The sequence below is a fragment of the Camelus dromedarius genome, chromosome 30 (assembly GCF_036321535.1).
Source record: "Camelus dromedarius isolate mCamDro1 chromosome 30, mCamDro1.pat, whole genome shotgun sequence".
In the NCBI taxonomy this organism is placed as follows: Eukaryota; Metazoa; Chordata; class Mammalia; order Artiodactyla; family Camelidae; genus Camelus; species Camelus dromedarius.
In genome coordinates, this window is record NC_087465.1 from 3,701,314 (window position 1) to 3,713,461 (window position 12,148).

The window sequence follows — 12,148 nt, forward strand, 5'->3', positions numbered from 1 at the left end:
CCGCCCTGGGGCCGGCCACTGGGCGCCGCCGCCGCCGGGGCTGCGCCCGCCGATTGGCCTGTGTCGCCGCCCGTCAAGCCGAAGTGTTAAGAGGCGGGCCGCGGCTCCGGGGGCGCGGCGGGGCGGGGCCGGGGGCGGGGGCCGCGTGCCCCGCCCCGCCCACTCCTCCCTCCTCGGCCCTCCTCCCGCCGGCTGTGGGCGGTGCGAGGCCCGCCCGCCCCCGCCGCGCAAGGCCCGGTTCTACTGTCAGTCAGGCGGCAGCGCGCGTCGATTGGCCGGACGGCCGCCGGGGAGCGGGGGCAGCACGTTGGGATGCGCGCTACTTAAGGTCCAGCTGCGTGAGCCATTGACGTGTTTGGAGCTGGAGTCGGCCTGGGTGCTGGCGGAGCGGCCGCCCGAGGTGAGTGGTTTCCCCCGCCCTTCCCTCCGCGGCGGCTGCAGGGATGCGGGGAGCGAGGGGCGCGCGCGGGCCGCCGCGGGGCCCGAGTCCGCCTCTTCCGCGTGAAGCCGCTTCCACCAGGCCTCGCCTCGGCGCAGGCCCTTTCTCGTGGCACCTCCTCCCCGCGACCCGGGTCTGTTCGGGCCGGGGGCGAGGAAGGTGCCCCGAGCCCGGGCACCCCCAGTTCTTCCTTCACCCTCCTTCTCAACCTTTGGGGCGTAATTGCTACCCCTGCCCCCAGTTTCCTGCGGCTTCCTCGCTCTCTGCCCTTCACGGCACCGTCGAAGGTCGAAGCAAGGTGTGCTCACCTGTGCCCGCTGTCCACCGTTGGGCACACCGGCAGCCCCGCGGAAGGCGGCGAGGCCTGGGGCTCGCATCTCTCCAGGGTCTCCGCTCGACCTCCGCGCCGCTACCCCCCCCCCCCCCCACAGTGCCACCCCGACTTCCTGACCCTGCTTGTCTGCACCCAGCAATGCGTTAAAGGCTCTCGGGCCTCGCAGGACGCGTTGTAGTTTCCCGACAGTTGCCTCTGGGTTTGAGGAGAGCCGCAGCCCCTTGTCTCTGCCGAGACCCGCACGGGGGCATGGACATGTTCAGCGCTCCCTTCCCCCTTCCCCTGCAAAGCTGCTGGAGAGTGGGGACGTGAACCACTGAAAGGGGAACCAAGAAATACTTTTCTAAGCAGGTTGCCTTTTAGGAAAGATTTTCAAGCTGTTCCTCCAATGTTCTGTGCTTTTGCGGCCCTTCCCTCAAACCTTTGATTTCTTTTTGATTGTCCTCTGATAGTAGAGCTTGGTAACGTTTGTTCAGTACCTTTAGAACGCAGGTAGGTAAGGTCTGTCCAGCGGAACCCTCGGGCTTCCCTCCGGCCCCGCTCCTCCTGTGCATTGACTTTTCCTCTCCATTTCCAGTTACTGCTTGAGGATGCACGCAGGGTGACCTTCGGAAGTTAGTCTGACTTGTGTTTAGAACCCAGAGGGGAAAGGAAATGAAATGTGAATAAACTATCGCAAACCTGATTGGGCATACGTGATGTTACCTAGGTGTTATTTTTAAAGAATTCCTGACTGATGATGATAAAATGCAAAGTACAATACTTTGATGTAAGGCAGACCACCTGAGTTTTCTCTGCATCTGATCCTTGCTGAAATTATATCCAAGGAATATGAGCAGCTAAGCAGAATTCTGTGTTTTCACAGCGTAGGGCAGATGTAAAAAAAGAAGGCTGTGAACTACGTAGCGTTGTCATCTCTCTTAAGAAGAAGTCAAGCCTGCAAAAGAATTGTAATTCAGGAGAGGAGGAAGCTCCCAGATGTAGTTGAACATGTGGAATTTCCTTTTTGCCAAGAGGTTTCTGTTAGCTAGGCGTACTCATGTATTGCTCGAGGGAACTCATCAAAGGGTTATTTAGTGGGTACTAAAAGTAAAGGACACCAGAATGGTTAGACTCTTTTCCATCCTTCTTTACAAAGGTTATCTCCTTGAGCCTCATCTTTCCCTAGATAGAGAAGCTGAACTAGATGACTCTGGACTCAGAATCTCTTCACTTTTCAGGAGCTTGTGGGGTTTGATTGTTTTTCCTGAATGTACTTTATTTCTTTTAACAAGACTGATATTTGGGGATGGTCTGACCTTGAGCAAGGAAGGAGAAACCATTTCGTACAAAAATTCTGGCCTCTGTCTGGTCACAGGGACAGTTTTTTATTCAGTGGTGTTGGGTAGGTCATACTGCGTTGTTTGCTGGCTTCTCCTTTGATCTTTAGGTAAAAGGCAGCTAAGCCGGAAGAGTTCAGTAGGAAGCACCTTACGCTTAGTGCAGAGGATTTAAAATATCTGTGGGCTGCTCGCTGAGAGTATACTAACATATTGAAACAAAAAATTATTTTTAAAATAGTAACAGTTGACTTTTTTTAAAATTTCTTCTTTTAGTTTCTCTCTATACCATATCTTTGAAGATAATAGTCATACCAATTTCAGTTAACTCCGCTGTAGAGAGCGTTGTCCTGGGGTATTTATATACCTGTTGTGTGAGTACGGGACTTGACTTGGAATCACCAGTTGGCTCTTAGAGAACCGTGGTCTAAAAGCTTCTGGTATAAAAGCTGCATCTGTGTAGGGCTTTCGTTGGAAGATTAGTGAACCACAGTAGCAATCCCTGACTTCTTTCAGCCCAGGGAAGTATCAATTAAATAGCGGATACCACTGGAAGTTAAGTTTCAGATTTCTCTTTTTAACTTTTCAAAATGTCAGCCAAGCAATAACTTGGTTTTCTGGCATATTGGCCACTCTAGGGCTGGCCTTGGAGTAGACATTCAGGTACTTAAGGTAGCAAATGTTTTTGCTAAAGGTGGGTTGTACTAAATTATTCCACACTTGTAATAAGGAAGTCATCATTAGAATGCATGCCACATTCTTTGGTTTTGTTAATACATTTAATTGCTTAACCTTTAGAAATAGGAATAAAATAAAACTGAATTTTAGCTGAACTATCTTTCTTCTGGACATTGTAATCAAATTTCTGTAAATGGACGTAAGTAATTTAAATATGGCCTTTGTGCTGAGACACAAGACAATGCAAAGGAGAAACTTATAAAGTCTTTATTCTGAAAATACAGAGGGTACGTGAAGTTCCTCACTGGATAATCATTATGCCAAAATTAAGTGCTCAAGTACTATCGGAGCTAATGAGATTTGCGGACACATTTTCTGTCACCCCACCATGTAACTCTTTCCTCAACATCTGCCTGCAGTAAGAAGACTGTCAGGATGCCCATGGTCACACAGAAGCTGAGAGATCCCGACGTAAACCCTTGCTTGTCGGTAAGGTGGTTTGCTCTTAATTGTCATGAGTGTTAAGTTGGAACAGGCTTCTGATTGCATGGGCATCTGTTTTCTGCAGTCCTTAAATAAAGTTATTTCTGTACAAAAAATGTTTCTGGTCAGTGTATCCTTATTTCGCTAGAGCGTTTTAAAATGTTCATGATTCAGCTAGCATCTCTTTTAAGTTCCCCTGATTTGTGTAATATACAAGTGTTTAGTTTTCACTGTAACATTAGGCATGTGTATGTAACACTGAGGAAAATCTTTAGTGGGAAAGTAGGTATTTTTAAACTGTCACTGAAATTTCTGTTTTGATAGCAATAATTTCATCACATCCTTGAGGCAACCTGTCGGAGAGTAAGGGGCTGATAACAGAATTAGCCTATTTAAATCCTAAAGGTTTTCAGAAAGGAATTATAAACGAAATATTTGGTTGTAATAGTACGCTTTTATTGGCATTTATTTGATATGATTTACAGTACTTTGTGGCATTGTCATCCTTGAACAATGCAGTTATCAGACAGGTTCTGTGAAAAGCATATTCCCCGATCCTATGTGCATTTTCCCGAGACACACATTCATTAAATATTTGGCATAGAACATTAGTTTCGTTCTGTATGTGAAATCTGTTTTAACAGCTTTATTAAGTCTCTTTAGATAGACCATGTTTCTTAGATCTGTGAAGCAAATTATCTACCCATTTGTTTAAGGCTTCCCTGTAGATGGCATCTGAGAATCATGTCTCTCACTTTGAAATTAATTATCCAGTCTTCTTCCAGCTCAGAGACCTTACATGTGACTCGCAAATGGCAGCTGCCCTCCTCGGAACTCACAGCCCTGTGTTGCTCACTCTGGTTTTGAAGTGATATTAATGATAGCTATTAAAATTGCTTGCATAATAGTGTATAAACTTGTGTAGTGGAGTGAGTGACAGCCAAAAATACAGTGAGATGAATGTCGTTAATTTAAGTTACCTTGATGTAGACCAGTCATTAGTGACTTAACTTAGGATCTTGAAACCAGCTTAACATCAAACATTCAAGTCCAAGCGGGAACTTGGAGGAGGAGGAGGAGGCGGAGGGCTGCTCTGCGAGTCGGGAGACCAGGTTCTGCCTCTCGCCGCGCGGTGGTGATGTCGAGCTCAGCACACCTTGCCTTTGTTAACTGGTACTGGGTTAGGTGAGCCAGTCAGTGCTTCAGCTCAAATTCCTGTGATCAGATATTCGGAAAACTGACCCAGACTATGAAAAGGAAGATGTCTGCTTCAAGCAGAATGAATGCTGGGATAGTTGGAAAGATAATTCTATTTCTATTCATTGAAATTACCTGTTCTGGTGGGGGGGAAGCAGCTTCAGAAGTCTGTCCTTTTTTTAAGATGCCGTTCCACCTCTTAAATGATACCTGTCTTACATATTTAAGGAGTCCGATGCTTCCACCAGATGTATGGACGAGAATAACTATGACAAGGAGAGGTGCTCCGCTTACTTCCTGAAGTACAGAAGCTGCCGCAAGTTCTGGGTAAGCCCAGCCCAGGTGCCCTGATGTTAGGGCTCGTCTCTGAGGCTCGAAGCTGGAGCCTGCAACTCGTCAGTGCCCACACTGCTCTCTCAGTGATGGCAGAGGAGCCTTGAGCTCTTTGACTTAACCTCAGCGTGCCCTAAAGGACCCTTGGGAGCGCTTGTTAGCCGCCTTGCCCTACTCCCGCGGGTAAGGATGCAGCTCTGACAGACGTGGGTCTTCCGACGTGTACAAGTACCTGCAGCCCTAAAACGATACCCTTGTTCTGATTTTAGGCTTCTGGAGGTGAACAGAATGGGTGCCCTGCCCTGTACAGCACGACCCAGGCTACCCCTCCCGTTGCCGCCTGTGGTCCCTTTCTCCGGGACACTGGCATGCCACGTCTGTTCCTCTCCCTCTGTGGTGTTTCCTGCTGGCTTCGTCTGGCGGTTACTTGGTAGCTCCTCTCGGTGTGCTGTACTTTGTGCTCTTGGAATTAAACGATTTGTCCCATCCCGGTTAACAGGTCCTTCCTATGGGAATAGTCACGTCTATTTAATTGGTTTATAGTCTGAAGACATTATCTGGAGTCCTAGAATTCATTTTTAATTTTTCTTAAACGTGGTGTTCTTGTATTCCGTTTTTGAAGAAGCAACAGCAGATTGCTGGCCGATGGGTAGCATTTAGTGCGTCACTGACTGCGATTTCTTCTCTTTTCTGTGCACACGCAGCATTCTATCATGCTCCAGCGAAGACAGAGTGGGGTGAAGCCGCCCATGCCTACAGCAGCAGAAAGAGCCGAAATCTTGGGAGCGATGGGAAAGATGCCCTATTGAATGTTTGCATTAAAATTGTTTATTTAACTTAGAAGCAGATGAATATGTTTAATAAGTGATGGCTGTAATCTCTTAAGACCTTCCAGGCCTTGCCCAGAAAGACCTTCAGTTCTTGCAGGGGCAGCCCTGTGTCCTCTGTGTTCGCTGTCCGAGCCGTGGTGAGAGCGGACTGCTGCTGGCTCTGCCGGGTCGCCGAGTTTACAAGCCTTCCCGAAGGTCGGGGAGGTCAGGAAGGGCTGCGTGGAGCGTTGAGCTTCTCCGCTGGGTCTGCGAGGAGGCGTAAGACTCAAGCAAGGAAGGACTGGATGGAGGTGACAGGAAAGCAGTGCCTCCCAGGACGGGGGATGAGGTGGGCGACTCCACGAGGAGGGAAGCTGGAGGCACATCTGGAGAGTCGTCTGGAGATGGTCCCCCGGAGGGCGAGGTGGGGGGAGAGGCAGGGAGGAGCCCCCCCGGGAGGGGCGCGCAGGGTAGATGGGCGGTACCAGGACCCCTACCTGGCTCACTCCCTCCCCGGGGTTTACACAAGGTTCAGGAAGCAGGACTGTTCGGTGGTGGCAAAGGAGCCTGTTTTCTTCATCCTTCTCTGAGGAAAGGCTTAGTTGAAGGAGTCCGTGACTAAAGTCTCTGAACACTGGACACTGGACACCCTGAAGGCAGGGTGTGACGGGAAGAAAAGGTGATTTCTCTTAGAAGTGATACTTCTACTTGCAGGGTGAGGTGGACACAGTGACTCGGGGTTCATCAGCGCCCGCAGCACAGGGGTGAGGCTGCTGCTGGCCTGCGTTGTGTGATACACAAACGGGTATTTCACCTGGTGGCTGGGCTGGATTGTGGAGCAGCTCTCAGACTCACTGCCTTTTAAAATAAAACCCGGTTTGTTTCATGTACAGAATCGTTTTACAAAACACATTATTTGGTAAAATTTGATGTTTACTGGGAAGTTGGTGAAAACAATTAGTTTGTGTTCCTTTTTCTCTTCTGGGCCTGGAGCAAGTTTCTACTGACAACAGACTATCCGTCTCCTTGGTCCTAATCCAAAACCCAGGTCAGATGCTTTTAAACTATATAACCTTGATTTTCAAATGTGACTCTATTTAAATAAAAGGTGAATTGTTTCAGAAATTTTTTAATTGGTATTGATTGTTCCAAAAATGATGGATTAAAATAGGACCAGACAAGAGGTTAATACCTTCTGTGTAAGAAGCATTTCAGCACTTTAAAGCTTGGTTAAGGGTCTGGAATTGTAATGTCACCTTTCTAAATGTACAGAGCAACAGCAGCATGCCTCAGGTAGCTGTTTGTCCTGGCCTAGCTCTTTTTTTTTTTAATAGCAATTTTATTGAGATGCAATTTGTGTACCATATAAATCATCTATCTAAAGTGTACAAGGCAGTGGTTTTTATACTGACAGAGTTGTGCAGCCATCCCCACAGCTGATTTTATAAGACTTCACCCTGGAAAGAAAGTCTGTACGTGTCAGCACACATTCTTTGTTTTTTCCTACACCCCCTTCCTCCCCAGTTCCCCAGCACGTCGGCAGCTACTAATCTACTTTCTGTCTCTAGAATTGCCTGTTCTGGACATTTCTGGAAACAGAATTAGACAATATGTGGTCTTTTGTGACCAGCTTCTTCCACTTAGCCTAATGTTTTCAAGGTTCGTCCATGTTGCATGCACCAGTACTTCATTCCTTCTTATTCCTGAGTAACCTTCCATTGTGGATGGACCACCTTTTATTTATCCATTCATCAGTTGATGGGTATTTGTGTTGTTTCCACTTTTGGCTATGTTACAAGACATGTTGCTTCTTGAACTTTTGTTTACACGTTTTTGTGTGGACATTAATTTCTTCTTGGATATATATACCTTAGCAGTTGAATTGCTGGGTCATATGGTAACTGTGTTTCGCCTTTTGAGGAACTGACAAACTATTTTCCAAAGTGGCAGCACCATTTTACAACGTATGAGAGTTCTAATTTCTCCACGTCCTCTTTAATACTACCTGCCTTTGATTACAACCATCCTAGTGGGTGTGAGTTGGTATCTTCGTGTAGTCTTGATCTGCATTCCCCTGATGGCTAATGATGTCAAGCATCTTACCTTGTGTGTGTTGACCACTTGTATATCTTCTTTGGAAAAGTGTTCATTCAGGTCCTTTGCTCATTTTTAAATCGAGTCTTTACTTATTTATCTTTATTACTGAGTTGCTGGGGTTCTTTACATATACTAGATACGAGTCCCTTATAAGATGATTTGTAAATTTTACCTCCCGTTCTGTGTGTGTTGTATTTTCACTTCATGGTGTCCTTTGAAACACAAAAGCTTTTAATTTTGATGATGTCCAATTTATTTTGTTGTTGTAGTAGGTTTTGGTGACATAGCTAAGAAAAGGTCCAAAGATTTACACCTGTGTTTCTTCTAAGAGTTTTATGGTTTTAGCTTTTATAAATTCAGTCTTTCATCCATTTAGAGTTCTTCTTTGTATATGGTATGAGGTAGGAGTCCAGCTTCATTCTCTTCCATGTGGCTGTCCAGCTGTCCTTGCATCATTTGTTGGAAAGACTGACTTCTGCTGAATTGTCTTGCTGCCTTTTAGTTGCACGTGAATTGATTGCGTTTGACAGAGGGTCTGTTTCTGGACCTCTGTCCTGGCCGTTGATCTGCGTGTTCACCCCCGCACCAGCACCGCACTGCCTTGATTACCGTGGTTTTGTAGTGATGCCATAGCCCTTTGACAGCTGGTTTCTAGAGGTGTATTTTCTATGAAGTCCTTTAGAGGCCAGACTAATTGGGCATTTTTGTTCAGCAAACTCTTAACACATGTAATCATAATGTGGCTCTACGCAGGCTAAGCTCTTCAGTTCCAAATTTGTCTTCACTGATTTCCTGGTTCCGTGCTTGCGTCTCTGCACACACCCCGACGACCTCAGGAGGCCCTTCTCCTGCCAGGTTGTTGAAGACCTTGTTGCACCACTTGGAGAGGCAGAGTCCCGGGGCTCTTCCTCGTCACCGCTGTTCGAGTTGCCGCTGCTGTATTTCCAAGACTCCCCCTCGGGAGAGGAGAAGCAGATGAACTGCTCGTGTCAGGATGTGCCTTGAGAAAGCTGGGAGTCAGGCAAGCCTTTGAAAGCCGCTGTCAACTGAGCAAGTGTGTAGGAGGCGGCTTCCCCGTGTTCACGTGTGTCTCACTGTTGGAAGCCTCAGCGCAGATTCCACGCGTGTGGTGGTAAAAGGCAGTCCTTTTGAGAATCACTGTGTCCGAAAGCTCCCGGAGGATGTGAGCAGTGTCATTCAAGGTTGTGTCCCTGATGCTTGGCGAGCTTTTAGTACGCGATCAACCATCAGCAGCTGCGTATGCGTTTGGGAGGGGAGGCTTTTAAAATTGAACACAGAAGAAAATGCAGGTTCAAACAATGCGAAAGGGTATATGCCATGTAAATAAATCTGCCCAGAAGCTGCCGACATCAAGGGTTTGCCTGCCTGTGCACGCACGTCTGCATGTTTATTTGTTCACTTTGCACAAAAGGAGCATCACAGGCCACGAGTGGGGGTACTTCGCGTCTTTCGCTTAGGATACAGTTTGGAATAATTCTCCCACAAGGGGTGCAGCCTCGCCCGGTTCCTCAGTGGCTGCGGGTTTCCCTCGTGCAGACGGGCCGTCACCGAACCGGTCTCCTGCTGACGGGTTCGCTGTGAGAAGCAAGGTCTCAGCTGCGGCTCTTTGCTGGTTCTGTTTTTATCTCTGTGATGTATTTCTCAGAGTGGAGTTCCTAGGCTAAACGTTCCAATGGTTTGGATTTTGTAGATTCCGACAGGTCACCTTCCAGGGGACCCCGCCCGCGTGCGCTCCCAGAAGCAAAGCCCCTGAGCGCGTCCTCGCGCCTCACGCCCTCAGTCCCGCTGGGCACCTGGAAGCTCTTTGATCTGTACAGTTGATGAGTGGATAATGGACTGGGTGTATGTATTTCCTTTGCCCAACCTTTTTTTAGATTGTTGGTGTGAATGATTCGGGGAACCCTTGGGATAGAAAGGAAATTACTTCTTTGTCACGTGTAGTCTGTATATCTTTCCCAGTTCGTCTTTTAACTTTGTTTTTCCACTTCTGTGCAGTATTTTACATTTGAATGTAGTAAATGGATCAGTCTTTTTGTTTGTGGTTCCTGGTGGTCAGGAAATATTAAATGAATCCAAGTGCTGCCTTTACAGTTCAATTCTGCTCAACAAACATTAGCCACGTGCCTGTAAGGTGCCGAGCGCTAGCCAACCGTGGTGGAGGAGCGCGGCCGAGCAAGGCGCCGTCGGCCTCGGAGGCCTTGGTCAAGGCGCGTCCGTGCGCTGCACCTGGGGACCAGTCAGTCGTCTGCTACGACCGGAGTATGTGAGGGAGGTGCTGGGGAATGTGGACGGGTGGAGTGGTTTCACATTATGCAGGACCTGAATGCCGTCCCTGGGACTTCAACTTTATTCTGTCCGTAAAGGAAAGCTGTGAAGGGTTTTGAGGTGGAGAGAGTCAAGTCCAGTTTGTATTTAGAAGGATAGCTCTGGAGGCGCTGAGACAGAGAGGTTATTACAGTGATCCTGGGTCACTGCAGCTGTCTGAACTGTCTCTCCCGGAGATTCTTGCCCAACTCCGATTCCTTCTTTAGACTGCAGCCTGGCAAGTATTTCGAAAATTCAGATCCAGGCAGGGACGCCCCTGCTTTTACAGTAGAATCCAAAGACCCACCCATGACCTCAAGATGGACACCAAAATCCTTCCCTGGGCTTACAGGGTCCTCTAAGATCTGGTGACATTTGTAGAGGGTGCAGACTTGAGGAAGGTGGTGGTGGTGGGGGTGTCTTTGGACACACATTACCCAGGCTGTGTCCTCAGGGGCCTTTGGTTTCAGCGAGGGAGGCAGACATGACACCATCTGAGCATCCTTCCGGGCATCCTTCTGCCGCAGTCCTCGTTCCCCGGACTCGGACTCACGCTGTCTTCTCAACCCAGCGGACATCCTTCCTGTGCTTCAGCTGTCATCTCTGAGGCCTCCCCAGTGTCCCCAGTCGGAATCAGGTTCACCTCCTTGTCCCCGATTCCATCTCTGCTGCGACTTTCACTTGTGTCCCCCACGTAGCCGGTACCTCATCAGGTGCGGTAAAGTCAGCCAAATAAAGTCACCTACACGTGCTTTTACGTTTTCACCTTTTGTTCTTGTTTCTTGTTCTTGCAGAAGAAGAGTCTAAGAGACATGTCACTTAAGTGTGAAATGCTTTATTCTGAAAAGGAGACTGGAAAAGGTGAGCTGGTTCTGCTTTGCAGTCACAAACCCGTCCCAGCAGAAACGGCCCTGCTGGCAGGTGTCAATGTCAGGAGTGGTCTCTGGGGTTGGCGGTGTCGGTGCTTGGCAGCCGAGACCGTGTGGGGTCCCCAGGCCCATGGCTTCTCTCAGCGACCTTGGGCTCCTCCTCTGACCCCGAGCAGAGCTGTCGCATGACCAGGTGCAAAGTCCGCTCCTGGACCCCCGCTTTTCCCAGGAGAACTCTTCACTCACATTTAGAAACCTGTTGGCCTAGAAAACTGTCCCCAGTCACAAAAGTTCCTTTGGTCTGTGCTCTTCCTTTTCTCACTGTGTTTAGAGACCACACGTAAGTCGGCTTGGGACCAACTCAGATTCCGGCGGCAGTCCTGATGGTCCTCCCAGAGGAAGAAGAGGCAGCGGCATCTCAGGGGCGCTGTCTTCAGAGTGGGCGGGGGGGGGGGCCGGTTTAGGGAGTTGGGCTGGGGAGGGAGGATTTGGTGGGGACCCACACCCTGAGGGAGGGGTGACCAGCTGAGGGCAGCGGGCGCAGAGGGAAGAGGTGGCTCACGATGAAAATAAAGCTTCTAATGCCGGAACCTAAACCCCAAAAACCTGCCTAATACCCGGAAGTAAAACAGCGTGACGTGTGAACAGCATCGCATTTGGAGTCGGAGGGTCTGGGTCTGCGTTCGGGCCGTGCCGCTCTCTGCCCTTCCGGTCCTGAGCAAAGTGCTTACTATTCTCACGCCTTTCCTGCTGTGAACGTGTCTTTCTCCCAGCGCCCCAGCGACGACTGCACCGATGGTAGTGAAACTGCAGGCGGGCTTCACGTGTATTGTGCGAGTAGCTGTTACGACGAGATGCATCGATTAAAAACAGTGGATTTGTTTGTAAGCAGTGGAAGCCTAGCTAATTCCTGTCTCCTCTGAGACTTCTCCAGTCTCCTTAGCTGGCCCCTCCCTGAAACACCCTCCAGGCTCTGTCTCTCCTAGACGGGATTGCCAAAGGCCAACCTGATTGCTTTATTCACCCCCTCACTTTTACAGTTTTACTATATTATTTGGCCCAGAATGCTTTTTCCATGTAATTTTCTTCTCATTCACTCTCCACCCCATCCTAGGTGCTTCATGTATATGTGAACCCTCTAAAAAGCAAGAACAAGTACAAAAAAAATTCATCTTAGCGGGGATAGATTATAAAAAGAACAGGAAATACCTACCCAGTCACTCGGAGGAAGCACATCCATGGGTGTGTTTTGGGTATGACACGCA

General features: G+C 48.7%; 1 protein-coding gene across 2 annotated transcripts; it reads left to right on the top strand.

The window, feature by feature from the left end:
- The first annotated feature begins 243 nt into the window (after window positions 1-243).
- Window positions 244-11,327, top strand: CHCHD7 (coiled-coil-helix-coiled-coil-helix domain containing 7). 2 transcript variants are annotated; one of them, XM_031441598.2, is made up of 5 exons: window positions 244-400; window positions 3,190-3,259; window positions 4,679-4,777; window positions 10,809-10,875; window positions 11,215-11,327. In XM_031441598.2, exons 2-5 carry the CDS (start codon window positions 3,206-3,208, stop codon window positions 11,265-11,267), a joined length of 273 nt encoding a protein of 90 aa, XP_031297458.1. In that variant the 5' UTR covers window positions 244-400; window positions 3,190-3,205; the 3' UTR covers window positions 11,268-11,327. The 2 variants fall into 2 exon arrangements, with proteins under 2 accessions (XP_031297458.1, XP_031297460.1); XM_031441600.2 differs by lacking the exons at window positions 10,809-10,875; window positions 11,215-11,327 and adding an exon at window positions 5,488-5,626 and having other exon boundaries at window positions 245-400.
- Window positions 11,328-12,148: the final 821 nt, after the last annotated feature.

What these genes read in the sequence shown, in the direction of transcription:
- CHCHD7 (XM_031441598.2), top strand. Translation starts at nt 3,206, where the DNA reads ATGCCCATGGTCACACAGAAGCTGAGAGATCCCGACGTAAACCCTTGC. An exon ending in ACGTAAACCCTTGCTTGTCG is followed by an intron (nt 3,260 to 4,678) that starts GTAAGGTGGTTT and finishes TACATATTTAAG; the next exon opens with GAGTCCGATGCTTCCACCAG. An exon ending in GAAGCTGCCGCAAGTTCTGG is followed by an intron (nt 4,778 to 10,808) that starts GTAAGCCCAGCC and finishes TTGTTCTTGCAG; the next exon opens with AAGAAGAGTCTAAGAGACAT.